Source organism: Streptopelia decaocto, assembly GCF_964273445.1.
Source record: "Streptopelia decaocto genome assembly, chromosome: 1".
In the NCBI taxonomy this organism is placed as follows: domain Eukaryota; kingdom Metazoa; phylum Chordata; class Aves; order Columbiformes; family Columbidae; genus Streptopelia; species Streptopelia decaocto.
Window position 1 is genome coordinate 88,476,873 of NC_138663.1, and position 20,433 is coordinate 88,497,305.

At 39.5% G+C, this 20,433-nt stretch overlaps 1 protein-coding gene across 1 annotated transcript in view; it reads left to right on the top strand.

Annotated features, from left to right (window-relative positions):
- Nucleotides 1–1,770: 1,770 nt before the first annotated feature.
- The window catches only part of GABRR3 (gamma-aminobutyric acid type A receptor subunit rho3), a gene marked incomplete at both ends in the record, with an annotated part of 30,822 nt that continues 12,159 nt past the window's right edge, over nucleotides 1,771–20,433 (top strand). Inside the window, 2 exons of the mRNA XM_082076070.1 lie at nucleotides 1,771–1,898; nucleotides 8,903–9,015. Of these exons, the coding sequence (XP_081932196.1) occupies nucleotides 1,771–1,898; nucleotides 8,903–9,015 (241 nt within the window). The remainder of the gene's footprint in view (nucleotides 1,899–8,902; nucleotides 9,016–20,433) is intronic.

Below are 20,433 nucleotides of genomic sequence, written 5' to 3' on the forward strand. Positions count from 1 at the left end.
AAATTGATGGAACCTGTTAAAGGTCTTACTCACTTCATCTTGTGTTTATCTTCTCCAGAATCTCCACCCTGGGAATACACCAGATCTGCTGGAAGCCATCTCTGGGTCAGGCTACAAATGATCTTCCATAAATTTGCTGAACAGAAAGGATTAAACTATAAACAATGTAGAATGAGATGGGTAATAGGGTTGAAAGCCTTTGATCTAGGCCACTAAATTCAATCTAACACTGTTAAAGATGTATGCATGGTTGGGAAGGGATTTTTTTTTTTTTTTTAAAGTAACTGGCAGATTGCTGATCAACTCCAAATGGAAAAAACAGTGGGAATTATCTGTCCTTTGGTAACCTCCTCCTGGAAATCCTTTGCATTTAAGAATTATTTCTTAGGCCAAATGAAGATAGTTGAAAATCTCAGGGAACTTCTTGGGAGGCAGAGGTAGTCATCACAGAATTATTATCCCAATATGCTTGGATGTTAACAGTCTTAGCAGGCAGACTGCTGGGTTTGCTTTCATTCCCGTTTGTCTTACTTAGGAGGAAGCGTACTGCTGGGAGACCTAAATTGCTTCTACATCTGTCAGACAGGGGTTGGGTACTTCCGTTTCCCTAAGTTTCAATCTCATATCTCTAGTTTACTAGATAAAGAAAAACAAACATTGATTTATTTTGCTGCATTAATTATGCTGCTGATTTTGAAAATTACTAAACTTGCTGATGGCCTGAAGAGGATAGATCTGACTGTGTCAGCTGAGAAGGCGTGTCCAGTATTGTCCGGTTTTAAGCCCACAAGAAACTTTATCACCATTCATAGGAGAGGCAGGCATGCTCAAGTTATTGCCTAAGCAACATTTTGTTAATGAAATGTTTTGCAATTTGATCTGCTATTGAAAAGGCAGGGCAAGCTAAATGAAATAAAGATAAAATTAGGCATGGTAGAAGGATACCAGATCTTAGATACCAACATACCTTGTGAATTTAGGGTAAATTAGATAGACAGCTACAGAGGTTAGAAAAAAGGGGGGCTGGGAAGAAAATATTAGGAAAAAAAAATATTATTTGTATTTCCAAATGTTATTGGGGAATACTGAAACAAGACTAGATTTTTAGTTTGGACTTGTTCCATGGTATTGTGCTATCCAAAAGTAGTTCTCTATCTGCAGACGAAATGCTTGCTGCTGCAGATCACACAAACAGAAATGATGTTAATGGTTGGGAAGACAATACAATGCCGCCAGTTAATGAAAGAGCTTGATCTGTACAGAAAATTATTTTGAGCAGACAGACACATATATAGAAAGCAAGATTAATTTAGAGACCTTTGTCATTAAAGCAGATTTTTGTATGGTTTTGTGGGGGATTTAAGAGGGATTAAATGTTTGACATCACTTTGCCTGCACAGACTATGTTGAAGAGGTTACTGAGCGGGTGATGGAGAATTCAAAAATGCGCCTATGCTGAAAGAGTGGAAGCAATGGATCAGACTGCAGCCTGGCCAAACGAACCGCTGTATCTACTACCTTTCTAAAAGGAAGGTGCTTCTGCTTTGGTAGCAGATGCCACAGGAATGTAGAGCTGATGGATTTTTTATGATTTACCAAAATATCAGGGGAACTTGGCAAGGACATCAGAACTGGGATGCCCCCATCTTCCGTCTTCAGTGATGCCTTGCTTCACGTGCATCTTTTGTATGCTATGCTGTTTCTAAACACTAAAAGTAAAAAGTCAGCAAGGTGGATTGGCTGATTAGGTGCATTTCTCTTTTGGAAGAGATGGTCCTGGTCATGAAACTTCTGTTCCTCACCTGCCTGTGGCCAACAGCAGTGCTACACAGTTCTCAAAGTCAGCATCACCATCTTCATCGTCGGCAACAATTCTCATTCTTAAGAAAGCATAACAGGTAAGTAATATGCTTTCTCTGTCTGTGTTTGTCTGCTAAATTTTATGCCGTCAGCAACCTTTCAATGCACCCTTTTTGTTCACTGGCCTGTTTTGCCAGTTTCTCAATTTATAGTATGCAGATTATTGAGAGGGTGTTCCCAAAACAGAAATGGTGAACTAGTAATTAATTTTTCATAACTAGACATGTCGTGATTTTGTGAATGCTTCATCTCTGTGCAGGTATATACACACACCCACATACAGCTCTTTTAACCTGTGTGATACCAGACTACTGTTGCAATGTAGCAAGTATTCTTGCCCTCTCACTCTCATTACAAAAAGCAGAAATGCCTTCCAAATTTTTATGCCAATGTGATGAAGTAACTTCCATTACCTAAACAGCAGACTAGTTAGAGTATCAACATAGAGAAGACATTTTTGTGGCACTAAATGAAGTGAATTTTACTTTATTTGTAGTGTTGACACACTATGTTCCCTTTCTGGAATTGTTTATGCTTTTAGACATTGAAAATTGTGTCCATTCCTGGTCTTTCCAATCAAGTAGCAGGTTTAAAATGAAAGATACAAAGGTTTTTACATGCAAGTTTCTGTGCAAAGTGTTAGTGCCTTTTCCCACAAATGCAATCTCACATCTGCCATGTAAGGCCTCTGAATGTGTTTCCAGATTAATCTAATAGTATGTAAACAGACCAGTGACTGCCAGTGATAATCCAAGCAAAATCTCACTTTGTTGGGAGGTAGGAGAAATGTAAGAAGTATCTCTAGTTAAGGAAGGAGAAGAGCTACAACGGTTTAATTTTTCTGTATACTTGACCACCTATTAAAATGGGCAGGACAGCTCATAGTTTATTCATAGGATATCACATATTAAGGAGAAGTAACATAATTACATTCCTCTGATGTGTTTAAGCTGTTTTTAAAGTTACATACTTTGTAGCAGATATAGAGCTGTTTATCTTCTTTATCACTTCTTATATGATAATCCAGCAATGGCATATCTCTGAATCCCTACCTGTCTTGATAAAATCATGTTTCAGCAATGCAAGGCAACAGAATATATCCCAACAACACAGTGAAGGTGCCTGGAGATGCTATATCGCTCAGTACTTCTGAATTTCAGCTGTGGGTTGTAGGTTCAACTTTGGTGTAAGCCAAAAGCTCATGAAAACAATGGCTATTCAGCAGACTGTTTCAAACTTGCTGACAGTTCTGGAGTGAGTGCTAGTGTACAATTATTTGTGATAATCAAACAAAATAAACAGAACTAACCCTAATATCAAAATAAGGTCTAATCTAGTGCTTTGCTGGTCTCAGGAAGCAGTTAAGACTCAAACGGAAACAGAATAAAATATATTCTTATTGCCATAGTGGTAAGGAAGGTCTATTTTAAGCTGAACTGGTACTTTTTTGTCAGTGGTAAAAACAAAACATATGCTACTGTTTTTTGCATTTATTCTATTCTGAAATAGTTGTGAGGAGTTGCTCCACTGCCGGCCTAAAAATTCACAGAGCAGGAGAAAAGCCTGGTGACAGGAGCCAGCGTATTTTGTGGTATCCTGCTGGACATCCTTTGCTGACCTCTTGCCACAGGACAACAGTAACAATACTAGCACAGTGTCCTCTCCATCTTCACAGATCTTCACTAATAACTACAGATGGAGCCATGTAACAGTCCTGTGAGACATGCAGGACCACATTCTCAGCTGATGCTGACTGGTGTAGCAGTTTTCTTTACACAAGGCAACGTTCTGGCCTTCTGTGTCTTCCTGGGCCCTAGTGATTTGGGACTGGGAAGAAGACTGCAGAATCTGAGCCACAGAAGTTCCCAAAGCTTAACAGCTGCAAATCAGCTTTTCTGTGGAAAGGATCCAAATACATTTAATTTCTCTTTGTTTGATTATCTGGTTTTGTTTCTAAAGGCAGCATTATCCTCCAGTACATTGCAGCAGGGTTTGACTTTCCACCAGCCTCTTTTTCTTTCTGGGGAAAAACCTTTCAGCCAGCACTAGGGTTATTAGGGACACAGCTGACAGATGGCCTTGGTTAAATGGGTGGCCTTTTAAAAAGAATCCTATGTGAAAATGTTACTTAACCTACAAGTTCCACTGTTTTAATAGAGTAACCCAATTCTCCTCCAAAGCTATTTGTCTGCATTCTCTTGTAAAGAAGATTTTAAAGCATTAACCAAAAGTACATGAGAAAGAGATTATTCTCATGGTCCATTTCCTACAACAAGGAACAAAACATTTGACTGTCAAAATATTAGGCTTTTTGATAGTACATGTTGCTGATGTTACTGAACACTGGAAATGCATTTTTACAAGAGAGAGAGAAATATGTGATTTTAATGCTTATATTTATCTGGGTTTCAAAATTTGATAAATATATTAAAAGTTTCAGAGGTCACACTGCTGTATAACTTCAGAGACTCTCCTGAAAATAAGATTTCTGTAACTTCTACTTTTTGTATACCTGTCATTTGGTAGTAGCTAGAGTATCTCAGGGACATAGCACTGCAAAAAAGTGTATGGCCACTAAATCGAGGGTCCTTCATGGTATTCTTTTAATAAAAGGGTCCTTCGTAGTATTATTTTCATAACTTTACCTAGCTTTGTTTTGAGTGTGATGAGAGTTTTTTTCCTACTACTCCCATACTGTGGAAGTGTGGTATCTTGAATACTAATTTAGTGTAACTGAAAAAAAAGCCTCTCCTAACTATCCCTCCTGAGACATGAGTTTCAGATTTTTCAAAATCTCTCATGATGAGGATAGTGCTGGAAATGTGTTTATATCTCTTTGAATACCCAGAGGTGCTTCAGCCTTCCTCCAGTCTCCTACTAAGGACTCACCTTATCATTAGTTATGCAGGGCATTAAAACAGACAAACAGCCATTCAGGATCTTACCAAAGATCATGTACTGTAGTGACCTGTTTCCAACAAAGGCTGTAAGCACAAGTTCAAAAGAATAAGAATAGTGCAAACTTATAAGTTATTTCCCCCAATGCTGCCTGTCCCCTGCTTCACCATATCCAGTCACCAGATTTCCCTCAGAAACTTCCTGTGTTGGTTATGCAGATTTAGCAGATTTAGTGATCTTCACTGGATTTTTTCCTATGAACTTATCTGATTTCTTCTTGAACCAGTGTAAACGTTTAATAACCTGGTAAGTTAAAGACAACCAGATGGGATTCTAACCACATCACTCCTGTGAATGTCACTGGTTGTAGAACTATACTGATGGCATTATGTCATTTAATGCTTTAATGAAAAACGATCCAACTACCCCTTAGCAGCCCTTTGGTCTTTTTCTCAATATTAGGTATTCAAGGCTAGGTAGGAGCCTGCCACATGTTTGTCCATTGTTAAAGAATTCTGAATTAGTTGCTTTGGTTTGGTAGGCAGTTACTAACTGCTCTTTGAGAGCTGTCAGATACCAAGGCATCAAGCCATGAGTCCATATAACAGCACTGAGTAGTAAAGTATCCAGAGTATATCTCACTTTTTTTTTCAAAGAGCTAGTGCTTCCATTAACTTCCTATGTAAGTACCAACAGGGGTTTCTTCCCTATGTGATCTGAAATGCTTCAAGTGCTTTTTTCTGACCTATGTTGGAATTTAATTATAGATTACCATTTCATTTGCACAATGTAAAATGTTGTGTGGAATACAGCTGTGTAAAGGAGAGCTATTATAACTGGAAATAGTAGTTTCTTGAACATGTGCTACACTGAGACTGACAAACTCATTTTTATCATTGCCAAGATCTGTGGCAATACCAAGCTCTCTGTCAAAGTTCCCTTTAATTACTACTCCTCCAGGTAGGTAAAGAGGTGTTTTCTTTCCTTAGGTGTATGTGGGCTTTTCCTCTCAAATGGCACAGCCTGATATATGCCATACAATGAATGTGAAAAATCAATTACTCCATTTAGACTCCTAGATTATGATGTGCTGGCCAAAGCTGCCTGATAAAGAGACCAGGGTGCCAGGCCACCAAAATACAGTCTGTGTCTTTGCTGTGCTTCTCTGAGAATGAAAAGTATATTTTGACTGACTTCAGGAAGATTTTCTGAGACCTAGGTTAGTTATATCTGTCCCTTCTGCTTTTTATGGACTTTCTTTCTGTAGTTTTCCATGGGCAGGAGCACTCAAGAAAACATCTGCTGATGATTTCACAATGCTGTGGTGCTGATCAACAGTTAGATATGGGTCCAGGATTTATGGGGAGTAAACAGATAGATCCATGTGATTCCTTTTGAGTCATCAGTTAAATAACTTCAATGCTGCAGTGAGGACAATTTAATACTGTAACTCCAGGCCAAGGAGCAACATCTGGAGTCCAGATGCTGATGTTAAAGGTATATCTTCTGGAGAACACTTCTTAGCCTTGGGTAGGAGAAGCAGTCAAGGAGGAGAAAAAATGTGAAGCAGAAGAGTGTGATTTTTAAATAATTTTAGAAAATGCTATGGATTTTTTCTAAGATTTAGTACCTTTACTCATGCAATGTTACCAGTGTCCATGAAGTTAATTCCATATATCATGAGGATGTATCTCTGCATGTAAGCCTATTTTCCTTTACAATTCAAAATACATATTCTGCCAAAGAAAGGTATTGAAGAGAAGGTGCAGCATGTTTGTAAAGAAAGTGCTAATCTGACTCTTGCAAGATCTTGCCTAGCTTGAGCAACCACTTTTGATAGCAAGTAGAAATAATTATAGTTACTCCACCATTTGGATATAGAACACCAGCTTGAAGAGGCTGTTCAAGTAAATGGGCACAAAAGATACTTTTCATATATGCAGCATTGCTATTTATTTTGTCCTCATCCAAGAAAACAGATGGAATATCAAAAACCTGTAACATCTCAGTGGCTCATTAAGAAAAAATTGCTGCCCTGGTAGCCTATGTTTTGTCTCTCATGAACAGGAGAAGTCTTCCTCAGTCACATATGTGCTTCCAGTAAGAAGCTGTAATAGATGTGTCATCATTTTAGCCTCCTTCTTTCAGTGAAATCATCGGAGCATCGAACAGTTTTTTTTTCCTTGGCATGTGTGATGAAAAATAACCTAATGCTTCTAAACTGTATTAGCTGTGTAATTGCATTCTGAACATAATTAATCATTTTCTCTTATACTGGTTCCCAAGCAGCAGAATTTCTTCATATATATATATATTGCAGAGCATTGCAGGTGTTCAGTTCTGCTGCTCATTCTACTCTGATACAGGCTTGCTCTGTGGTGATTTTAATTCTCTGAAGCACAGGATTTCTCTTCAGCATCCATACAATTTTTATACTTTAAAAACTAAAGTTTGTATTTTAAATGTCTGATGGTCATGATTGCCCTGATAATTTGGTTCAGACAACACTGCCAGAGACATTCAAGAATACTCAAGTAAACTAATTTTTTCAAACCCAATGGTCTGAATATTCCAGAAGCCACCTCAGCATTCCTGTAACATAGCATTTTAAAAGTAATTTCTTGGACTTCATGATTAAGAAAGAAGGGGGAAAATGTGGAAAAAAAATACAGGCACATACCTTATCCTAAGGTATGCCATACCTCGTCTTAAGCAGTGTTTGACTACGAGGCAGATCTTCAGAACAGATTCTATCATTCAGTGTAAAGTAATATTTAGAGTTGCTGGCAGCAAAGTTCCCAGAGAATCACAGAGGGAATGAAAGAAATTATGTCTAGGGAGAGTCCCTTGCCTGTGGCAAAGCAGATGTATTTGAGTAATTCCTTCAAATATATGTCTAACCTATTCTTAAATAGCATGAGTGAAAGGAGCCTCAAAACCTGTCCAGGCAGTATGTTCCCATGTTTTGCTATTCTCCCCATGAGAAAGGTTTTCTGAATGTGTACCACAGAGCTCCCTGGTTGCCACTGCTTGTCCTACTGGGGAGTGGACATGGAGCAAAGGGCCTTGTAAAAGCTCACTATATTCTAACACTGCGACGTGTTCCCTCAGTCTTCTTCCTCTAACTTAAATTACACATCTTACAGTCTTCCCATGCCTTTCTTGAAACGGGGGCCCAAAGCTAGGCGTAATTCTTCAGCTAAGCTATGGCTAGTTCTGTTATTACTTGGGGTCAGTCACTTGAAGCAGGACATGCAACAAGAAGTGGAAATGGAAGGAGGCATCATAGCATTTTCCCTGTAGCAGAACCAAATAAGGTAACAGATTGTTTCTAAAGGCTGTGCCTCCCAGCTACCAGATCTGGCTGTAGCGCTTGTCTGTGTTTTAACGCAATACGTTTGTGATATGGGTATGTACCAGACCCCTCTGCTGCCTGTGAAGGGAAGAAAGTGAGCAGCGTCACCAGAAAGAAGTACAGAATTCATGGTGTCCTGCCTAGAGCACTGTGTTGCCTTGGTGCTATACAGAGGGTCAGGTATGTGTGACCGGCAGAAAAATGCAGAGGTAGGGCTCTTGATGCAAAAAAAAATGCTGCATGTCTGAGCCTTGAATAAGGGGATGAGCTAACAAGTAATTTGGCTAAATCTGAATGATGTTTTAGAGGATCTCAAAAAACAAGTCCCTGGTTCAAAGACCATCAGTTTCTCAGTCCTTCTGAAAAATTACTGACCCACTTGAGCTCCTAGAAAAAAAAAAAAAAAGAGTGTATTAATTGTCACTGTAATATGGATAATGTACAAAGTGGTTTAAGACCATGGATGCATGGTGTTATTTCCAAGTCCAAGCAGCTATAATCTCTTATATAATGATAGATGCAATCTCTGAGGGGAATGGAAGAAAGCTGGTTGTGCTTTCTGGGACTTTTTATATATAATTGGTGTTCCTCATGGACCTGGGCATTCTCATACCAGATTTCAGTACCTTTTCCAACATATTTTTCTCTAACTTTATTAGCACAGTTGTTTCCCTTATACCAGATTCAACTGTCCAGGATTCTTGAGTCCCTGCTTCATGTAACTAGCACTCTGAATGTTAGGTGGAAAAAAAAATGAAGTTTCTTACTTTTTTTTTTTTTAAATGACAGCAAACGAGAAATTAAAATGAGGAAACTTGATAGCACCAAAGTGCGGCCACTTAAATCTGAGCAGCTTCTTCGCATAGAGGACCATGACTTTGCACTGAGACCTGGATTTGGAGGTAAGCAACACATACCTGCACTGTGCTGGTTAATAGTTCATTCGCTCCCTGAAATTTACTTCAGCTCTGTCCAGCAGTGTCACGTAAAATTGAATGAGACACTTAATAGCAGCTCACCTCTTTTGTGGTGCCTTAGGAAATAAAGGAAGAAGAAACCTAGAAATACTTGAAGGCAAGGGACTTTTTTGTGTGTTTAGCATATCAGTAGGAGGAATCATTCAAATTGTCTTCTTTTCAGAACTAATTTTTAAAAGTATTATTAGAATATAATTATTTGAGAACAGTGATTAAAGTATCCCTGTAAACAGCATAGTCTAATATAAATTAGCAAATTATTTAGTCATCAAATTTGTTTTGAGAGATTGAAATGAACCATCAGTTCCTATATCTGTTTGCTCTGTACAAAATCTAAAAAACTACCCACAGGTCTTCAGTTTTGTTACCATATGGTTTCTGTGTTGTTGGGCACTATGATGATTATTTCTTCACTTAACTAAATTGCATGTGGATAAAGGGAGTATTCAATAAGATGTTCACAGTTTGGATTCAATTTTGACTCGCCTTCACGAAAGGTAAAATGAGAAAGCTTTTGTATCACCAGTTCCTTGGTCACAATTCATGAAAACAGACTGAACTGCTCTGGATTATGAAGCCAGTATAATATCTACGAGGACCAATAACCAGCTGTGTAAACAAACATAAATCTCAGAGGCCAGCTGAAGTCTGTGGAGCTATTCTTGTTGACACCAGCTGCTGGGATCTGGGGCCTGGCAAGTGTGCCAGGAGGGAGACCTGGCGTATGAAAATCTTCTCCAAATATACCGGGAGAATGGAAAGGGTTTATAGAAATTCTGTCTTCTCAGAGAGCAAAAATTGTTCCTGATTTTGAACAACAGCTGAGATACATCTGTTTCTTGACAACAAAGGTTTGGATACCTCTTGCCTAACACTTGTCTAGTCTAATATGTGTTAGTCTGGGAATCTTCTTTTTACCACCTGCTTTGCCACACAAGAAATTTAAAATTTTGAGAGTGTCATCTCAGAAAGGAAGTAGCATTTCCATGAAAGCAAACAACAGTTTCTGATATACTTTATCACTGGATCATCCCAGAAAGCAATACTTATGATGTACATAAAAGCAGCTTTCAGAATATACCCTGTGATCTGGCAGTTGTAATTTTCCACAGGCAGTGAGGATTTTTTTTACACCCAGCAAATCTGTACCCGGCTTTTTCCCCTTGTCCTTTTATTTTCACATGACTAGTCTTTGAGCCCATTCAATTCCTATTGAAGCCAGCTGTAGTTTTTCCACTGACTTAATTGCACAGGCCTCTCAATATTCACATTGCCGTGGGTAGGATTTCAGCTGTACTCCTGTCTTTCAGAAATAGCTTTCAGCAGAACAGTGCATCAGCTTTCCTTCTATTATCCTCATGCCATAGTGGCATGGGAGGCACTTTTTTCAGTCACATCCAATAGTTCACACACTTCCAAATTTTCTGAACTCTCTTAATATATGGATTGCTCATGCATGAATCTCTCTAAGACTAAAACATAGATCCATTAACATTTTTATGGTACACAGTGAAAGAAGTGTGAGCAAAATGAATGTCAATCCTAAATTCATACTCCATTATTCCTATATTACCACTGACTTTAGTAATGTTACAGTAGTAAAGAATGGTTTGTTTTTCACAAGAGGCGGTGAGTTAGTACACAAGTATAACTTCATCAAATGACAAAATTCACCAACTGAAATATGAACCTGAATAACATGCCCAGGATTATTGTATGACAGTAGAGACAGAGTATGGGTTTCTCTGAAGAAAGCTGATGATTAAGTGTGCAGCAGAAGGAAACTTAACTAGAGGAGAAGATGAAATTAGAGATACCATTGCTACAGTCATTGCCACGGCAGTCAGAACATAGCTCTGAACTGCATAAAGACTTAAAACACTGTGGCTTTATGTATTTGAAGTGGGTGAAATTTTGGGTTAGTTAAAAACAAAAAATTAGATTTGATAAAATCAAATCTGATGAAGCATGTCAGTACTGGGATTCGTAAAGGGCTTGGATCCATTACATGCCACAGTGTATGATTTAGTCAGGTCAGCACAATGCATCAATTTGCAATACTGATGGGAGAAAAAAGAACCAGGTCAAATCAGCTGGATCAAACCCAAGTATTTTAAAGTTATTCTTTACCTTTAGAAGAACAAAGTTTTGGCCTCTCCTATATCCTATTGCGATTTTCTGGGGATGTAAGGGAGTTGGAATGACAGACTTTGTTAATCTAGCTCCACTGAAACCCTTTCCCTGAGAAGGTCAATCATCCTTTGCACCAGTTTGGGAGAAAAAGCAGCTGGAAAATTTGTGCTGTGTTGAACGTGCTGAAGGGAACTCCTAAATCTAAATCTGTCTTGTTCGATTTCATTTAGCCCCACACATGCAAAGTAAATGAGGCAGACTACAGGAGCCAGAGTTTTTAGTATTTATAATAAAGTAACAAAGGAAAAACAGAGACAGCACATGCTGAATTTGATTTGTAAACTGAGCAAACATGCACAGGAAAAAAACTGAGAGAAATGAATGTAGAACTGTTGGATACTGATGCTACCAGCTGCAGTGTTACTGGAAATAATTGTGACTTTGCTCACATGGCCAGTTGCTTTCTCATGAAAGTATATAATTGCTCTGTGGAGGTAAGAAATCCTTTTTTGACCAAATGGACACAGCTCTGCTGTCATTTATGTGTCATTTCAGCATTCTTCTGTTGACTGAAATGCGATTCCAGCTGCACAATCAGAATTTGACTCTCTAACTCTTGATTTTCAGATTTAGTCCTCACATCACCAATTTATTAACAGATTAGAGATCAAAGTCTGAGAAGCATACTGTGTCAAGATGAAGCAAAACCAGCAAACTGTTACCAAGCCATTTTGACATTTTTGCTATAGAAATGCTACTATGCCTGCAGTTCATGATGCAGTGGGGTTGAGTTAAGCAAACCAATAATTCAGTACACCCAAGTGTTCTTCAAAAAACCTAAATTTACATTTCACTTATTCCCTAAGCCAGGCTCTTGGGTGGTTATTGAGAGTGGGACAGGGCCTGTTTATTTTTTCCTTTTCTTTCTTGGATTTTGTTGTTGTTGCCTTCTGTGTAATGTCATGGTCCTCTTTTGTTTGGAAGTCTCTAATAGATGGACCCCTGCTGATGCAAAGAGATCTGAACCAGCATAGTGATTTGAGTAATTCCACTAGACATTGGACTAGGAGCACAGATGTTTCCTTTGCTCGAGCATTTTACCAACCGCATCAGTGAACATTCCAGGAATTACCTTTAGTCCTTGCTGCTTCCAGAAGCATTGATAAAGGCCAGCAGATGGGTATGTGAGGGGTCCTGCAATGGTATATTAATGCTTGCCAGTTCTGGTAAGGCTGTCTGCCTGTCTGCACAGGTCCTACCAAAGGAAATAAAAGACCTTCAGTGGACCCAAACTCAGATCTTTTCGTGACTTACGTATCTTTGTACTACAGTGGCCTAAAGTACTTCAACTGACTTTTCAGTAGCCTGATAAACTGATAATCTATGAGAAGATAGCTTAAGTTTGGACTGGAGAAAAAGTAAGAAATCAAATTATGTTGCCAGCACTTCTTGGAATGGTCATCCCCATGTTTAAACTCTGTGAGAAAGGGTGAGCACAGGCCAATATCAGACATGAACAGAGACTTCTGGCAGCTCAGATCTGAGGGCCACTATGCAGGCTGCCTTAGCAGCCAAAACTGTGTACACTGATAGAGGTGTTAGAGTGAATCCTTGGAAATACTTGAAAGTTACATTCTTTTGTACTATACATCTCTTTGTCTACATTCTATTATTTTCTGAACTATCTTATTTCAAAATACTGGCAGATGTCATTGCTGTGAGCTCTTGATTTCCTGAGTTCTGTCTCCACTTACTAAAAATTAACATTTCCATTTAAAAAAATCTTAGACTAGCACGCAGAGGAGGTCATTCTTTTATTCCTCTGTGCCTTGGTTTTCCTGACAATAAAACCCTTCCATGCAGGCTCTGAACTAGTTTGCAATGCAACCACATGCTCATTGTCACTGTGTACATGCAAGTTCTCGCTGTGTATATGTAATGAAGTATGACTTCATTTTTCTTTTACATGTGTCTTAAGGACCTGTGATTTCCTATGCTAACAGTGTGTTAGTTAAAGAAAATAATTTGGTAATGTTTAGCTGGTAAAGAGGTAACAGTCTTTTGCATCTCAATCTGCAATTATCCCTAATCTAAATTCCAAATTTTCAGAGGATCAGAGATCCCATTAGCTCACTCCCCCTTATGCTTCCTCTCTCCTCAAGCTAAACTGGTAACATTTAATTTCACCTGAAGGTAAAAGGGAGGGAAAAGGAAAGAAAATATGGCCCAATTAATGTTCAAAAATGCTGCAATTCTAATAGCTCTTTGGCACCAAGTTGTTTTCTGTGCTACAGCCCTCCCTGAAAAGTCAGAAATATCTTCTCACTGTGGTAGAGAAGAGTCAACAAGATGAAAGTGGGATGGCTTTTTCTCATGTGTTACTGAAAGGAATAGATAGGGTCCAGAAAAGGAGGAAAATTTGGAAGGGGGAGGGGGTGGGGGGGGTAGGGGGGCGGGGGCACAATTTGCAAGACCCCTAATAGGTGCTACCTCCTTTTTTTCTTTTTTTTTCCTCTTACATTGCTAATTCTTCTATTCCAAGAGCTGGCTACTGTTGATACCAGTTCATCTTCATTTCTCACATAAGGAGCAAAGAAACAAAATGGTAACAAGAAGAAAATACCATTGCCAGTAGTTCTGCTATTTCACTCATTGGTAGAGGAAAGTAAATATATCTACATAGTTCCACTTCCCTGGGGCTTGTTTACAGGTCTATCTGCTTTTCTTTCTCTACAGGCCCACAAGCCTCGTTTAGAAAAAGATAATTCTATGGACCTTAATCCTTCCCTGGTCTCTGTCTCCTACTGGGACCTTTCTGTAGACCTAATGTTTTTCCAGCACACACTGTTACAAAGCCAACCAGGATGCAGTGGCTGGTTTTCCTGAATTCAGCACTTGTGGAATCCACTGCATGTTCAAAGGTCTGACTATTACAAAAATACTATAGAATTCACCAAACCAGTTGTTATTACTGTGGAAATTGATCCTAAATTGCTAAAAGGATATCCTTGTTACATAATATCCCTTCTAAAAAGGGTATTATAGAATTTGCCTATCATACTATCTCTTAAAAAATTCCATGCTCATCAAGGAATTCTTTTGCTGTGTTTAAACCTCTTAATTAAAAGACTGGAAATGGCTTGTGTGAAGATAAACCTATCTGAAACAATTCTATTTTTTCTGCTGAGGAGTAATTATCTTGAAAATCTGTGGAGCCTCCATTGTGAAAATCACTAATCCCTCTAAAATAATGATTTGTAGCAATGGTCCAGAAGCAACTGAAGCTGCTCAATTTAATAACAAAATCCTCTCTGCCATCCCCAGTTTTCTCATACTGGGAAAAAAAAAATACACAGCTTTGCTATGGTCACTTTTTTCAAAGTGAATTTGATGTTGTTGCCTGATGGTCAGCCAGAGATTGAAAAGCTGTGGTGCAGGCATTGGGGTAGACAAATCACTATTCTGGATGTTCTAGGATCCCTTCCAATGCTTATAGAAATGGTATTTTTTAAAACCACCCAATCATGGTAAAAAAAAAAAAAATCCAAGTGATGAAGAAATTATGGTTCTCAGCAACCTGTTCCAAATATTTGATTATTACTGTTTCTAGTGGTGTTGGGTTTTAATCACAGAAGGAAATGTTCCCAGAAAACTACAAACCTCAAAAGGCCTAGACCAGAGTAAGGCCAATATGCATCTTGGGAGGCAGGGAGATGGTGTTAGTGACAAAAATGGTTTAGATTAGAAACGTGAACAGCACTCTGAAGTGACTGGGATTGCATTTATGTGCAGTGTGTAGGGTCTTTGTCATCTACTTACATTTATTGCCAAAGTAGAATCAGAATGGGCAGAAAATATTTGCAGCTGCTATGATCTGTCAATAATAGATCAGGGCTGGGGTCAAGGTATGTGTTTTAATTGTCCATGGTGAATAGTAGACTGAAGATTTTCTTACTAAGCAGCATGAACACGGTCTTTGGCCTTTCCCCAAATAGAGAACAGGAATCTCTTTTTAAGCAGTCTGTTTCACAGTTCTAGCATTTCTAAATAATGAGGAACAAATTTCATGGTAATGGTTCCCTTTTTATTTAATTCACTTTAGAACCATCTACTGTATTTCTCCTGGCCATAGCTTTTGATGTCTTTTATGCTATCAGTGTCCCTAGTGACTTGGTTTTATAACAGTTCCCCACTTAGTGCAAGCTGTCCTTTCAAAGAACGAAGTGCCTCTGTGTGTATTTTTATATAACTGGCACTTCAGTTTGTGCACATGTAACCAACGTAATCACAAGCTGCCTCTAATTTCCAGTTCTGTGATCAGTTCCTTTGTATCTGCTGAGATGAGGTGAATTGTTAAATGAAATCGTGTCCATGCTGGAATAGTGCTTGTTGGGGTAGGAAAGTATCTGTAATATTTGAAAATCCCAAGAAAGTATTAGGACTGCCATCATCACCCTTTGAGCAGCTGTCACTAAGAAAAACCTTTTCCTCACTACACATGATATATGTGTACTTAGAAAGCCAGTCATTCTATTCCATGATATGATTTGTGGGTATCTCCTTGCCTGTTTGAAGAATGTTGTTGGTTGATATTTAACTTTATTTGCTTTAGACTTGTCCTTGACTCAGAAACTGATAACGCTATAATTTTGTACAGAGCTGCTCCCCTTTCCTCTCCTACCACCCACATAATTCTACATAAATAGAACTAAACCCACTGTTTTTAACATGCTAGTCAAGTAAGTCATCCTCCGAAGTTTTAGTAATACCAGTTAAGATCAAATGTCTGCTCAGAGATGAGCAATTCCAATATACAGCATGTGCCTCTGCCATAGTCCCAGGGCAACAGTTTGGACCCACTTAGAATACTAAGAAGCTGAAACTTTGTGGTGGGTAACGTTGGATAATACAAAGTTCATCTGCCTATTTGCTTTCACTCTAAGCAACCCTGGTAACCAACAGGTTTTCCCAAGGCACAAGTCACCTCAACCCAGTTAGAAATCTAGAAAGTGCCTGTTACACTATGTGGACTTCAAAGGGAGCCCCGGGCTGGGGCCAGGTGTCTGTCTTCAATGCTGTTCACATATTAGTCAGCTTTTGTACTGATCATGCTCCTGGGCTGGAGTGTGGTGCTTCTACGGCTAGCCTGCTCCCTGGGTCCCCCTGCTTTGTGTACTGGGGTGTCAGCTCTGCAATGTAGTCTTCTCCTGTTTCATCATGCAAATGAGGAGCTTGATAGAAAACACCTCAGCTTTCTGCAGTGTTTGCATTTAAATGATGTGTGAATGCCATTTGTGAATGATGTTCACATCATGTATAAATCCCACATTGACTTCTACTTAGGCCAAACCTGTCTTTAGTTTACAAGATAGTTTAGATTTCAGTGGAATAGTGAGAGGATGACTCCACTTAGATTACAAGCAGGCATTTTTGTACCAGTACTTGCCACAAGTTGGTATTTAGCATAAGTAAACTGTTTCTGTGGTGTGGTCAAAACAAAGACAAGAAGTGGTCAAAACTGGTTTAGGAGAGGCATAACATTTTTTATTGGTTTGCATGAAGAAGCCTGGCTGAATATATTCATTGATATTCTTGCGAGTCAACATCTAGGGCAGATGTCTCACAGAAACACAGAATCATAGAATTATTGGGGTTGGAAGGGACCTCTGGAGATCATCTAGTCCAACCCACCTGCTAAAGCAGGTTTACCTACAGCAGATTGCACAGGAATGTGTCCAGGCAAGTTTTGAAAATCTCCAGAGAAGGAGATTGCACAATCTCTCTGGGTTGACAGTCACCCTCAAAGTAAAGAAGTTTCTCCTCATATTCAGATGGAACCTCCTATGCTTCAGTCTGTGACCATTGACTCTTGCCCTATTGTTGGACACCACTGAAAAAGTCTGGTCCCGTCCTTTTGACACCACCCTTGAGATATTTCTAAGCATAAATAAGATCCTTTCTCAGCCTTCTCTTCTCCAGGCTGAACAGACCCAGCTCTCTCAGTTTTTCCTCATTAGAAAGATGCTCCAGGCCACTAATCATCTTTGTAGCCCACTGCTGGACTCTTTCCAGTAGTTACTTGTCCTTCTTAAACTGGAGCCAGAACTGGATGCAGTGCTCCAGATGTGGCCTCAACAGAGCAGAGCAGAGCGGGAGGATAATGTCCCTTGACCTGCTGGTCACACTTTTCCTAATGCACCCCAGGATACCATTGGCCATGCTGACTCATGGTGAACCTGTTGTCTACCAGGACTCTCAGGTTCCTCTCTGCAATTCTGCTTTCCAGCAGGTCAGCCCCTAACCTGTACTGGTCCTTGGGGTTATTCCTCCCCAGGTACAGGACCCTACACTTGCCCTTGTTGAACTTCAGGTTCTTCTCTGCCCAGTTCTCCAGCCTGTAAAGGTCTCACTGGATGGCAGCACAGCCTTCTACTGTATCAACCACTCCTCCCAGCAAACTTGCTGAGGGTACCTCAGTCTCTTCATCAAGGTAATTGATGAACAGGTTGAACAAGACTGGACCCAATACTGACCTTGGGGAACACCGCTAACTACAGGCCTCCAACTAGACCCTGCAACATTGATCACAACCCTCTGAGCTCTGCCATCCAGCCAGTTTTCCATCCATCTCACTGTGCATTCATCCAGCCCACACTTCCTGAACTTGCCTATGAGGATGTTGTGAGAGACGGTATCAAAAACCTTGATGAAGTCAAGGTAGACAATGTACACTGCTCTTCCCTCATCTACCCAGCTAGTCATACTATCATAGAAGGCTACTGGGTTGGTCAAACATGATTTCCCCTTGGCGAACCTATGCTGAATACTCCTGATAACCTTCTTTTCCTCCATATTCTTGGTGATGACATCCAGAATGAGTCGTTCCATCACCTTTCCAGGGATGGAGGTGAGGCTGACTGGCCTGTAGTTTCATGGGTTGTCCTTCTTGCCCTTTTTGAAGACTAGAGTGACATTGGTTTTCTTCCAGTCCTCAGGCACCTCTCCTGTCCTCCACAATCTTTCAAAGATGATGGAGGGTGGCTTAGCAGTAATATCTGCCAGCTCTCTTGGCACTCGTGGGTGCATCCTATCAGAGCCCATGGATTTGTGGATGTCCAGTTTGCCTAAGTGATCTTTAACCTGATCCTCCTCAACCAAGGGAAAACCTTCCTTTTGCCAGATTTTCTCTCGTATCTCTAGGGTCTCAAATTCCCAAGGGTCAGTCTTAGTAGTAAAGACGGAAGCGAAGCCATTCAGTAACTCTGCCTTCTCTGTACCATCTGTCACCCTCTTCATTCAGCAGCAGACCTACATTTTCCTTAACCTTCATTTTGCTGCTGATATACTTGAAGAAGCCCTTCTTGTTGTCTTTGACATCCCTGGTGAGAGTTGCTTCCAAGAGGACTTTGGCCTTCCTCACCGCATCCCTGCATACTCTGACAGCCTGCTTGTATTCCTCCCAGGTGGTCTGTCCCTTTTCCACATTACATAAACATCCTTCCATCTGAGCTTTGACAGGAGCTTCTTACACATCCATGCTCGCCTCCTTCTCCCTTTACTTGTGTACTGGTTCGACTGAAAATGGGTAAATTTTCTTTGTGCAGTTAGAAACCTTTCTTTTTCACAGCTAGCACACTCACTATTTGCACTTAGTTTGAGAACAAGCAGATAACACCCCAGCACAGAGCTAATGTTTTTAATTGCTCTGGTCTGAGAGCCAAGGGCATTCTGAGCACTCTGCCCACAGGTGTGAGGCATTGAGGAAGGAGGGCAGAGATGGGGCAGAGCTTGACTGACATCCAGATCAACAAGGGTATTCCATCCCATTAGCATCATGCCAATTATTTAAGGAGAGTGCTGTCTAGTGTTTTACCAATAAATTAATTGACTGAACTTTGCTGTCTGAAGTCCTGAATGCTGTTTTGAGCTTTGGTTAACAGACTGAACAATGCATTTGGAATCTCTCAGAGGGAGGCATGATTTCTGAGTCAGACAGCACAGCTCTTGTCAGTGCAGAAGCATGCTCCTGTGTACCTTGCTAACTCTGAACACATTTTACCTTGCTTTCCCATTCACAATGCATCTTCATCTGTTCTGTGCAGGGCCAAACTCCCCATTAAAAAATACAAGTCAAATCAAGAGATTACAGAGACAGATTTTAAAATACCTCAAAAATAGTTCAAGATCTCTACCGGTAAGAACTGGAGGCAGCTGTGTAATCCTCAATGGCTGCTATGTTAAGGATAATACCAAAAAGAGACACAGTATTGTGGTTGGTTATCAGGAAAGTGATATTTCTGGACAATTTTGGCTTGAGACTGATGAAATGAAATCACAAGAAAAAGATAAAGACAAGTTAAAAAGACTGTTGCTATCTCCTGCTGTTCAGACTTCCTTGTACTCATGTTTTTTACCGGCTTATTTTAAATGTGTACTTTGAAAATATTTTAATGGGCTATTTTTAACAAATGTAATTAGAATCTCATGTGCAATATTTGCTATAGATTTTCATGCCAAATGCAGAATATTCTTCGGGGGGCAGTATAGATGTATATGCACACCTCTCTCTCTTCCTCTCTTCTGTAAGGTAGTGATTAGTCAATTGCTTTAATGGAATGACATGCTTGCTGAAAATCACACAGGTACTTAATCCATATAGAACTAGATCCTTCATTCTAGATATTGTATACTGAAGAGACTGGAAATAATTTTCTATTTTGCTGTAATTTTTAATCGATTTTAGTCACTTTATTGTAAAAATGCAAATATGTTTTTATAATTTGTTCAGATACCATCATGTTATAAACTCATGGCCTTTTCCAGTGGCATGAAATAGTGGGGTAGTATATAACATAAAGTAATCTAGTGCAGTTTGGTATGTATTGTACTGGATAATAAATTATGTACTCAGTAATACACAACACTCCATCAGAGAAAATACTTTGTGTGTGTACAGTTTTTCCCTTATGATGTAGTGAGCAAGCAATCACTTTTCAGAAATATTTATGCCAAACTTTAAATAGTTAAGTAACCAAAGATAATTAAGAGGCATAATAGATTTTTTGTTTATAAGTGTGGGAATAAGAACTGGTAAGCTTTGTAATCTTTGAGGTATTTGGTATATTTACTCAGCTTTTCCTTATGACAGTTCTAAAAAGCACTCCAAGGAGTTCATTAGCTTTGGCACCACAAGGAAGCTGTCACTGCTGT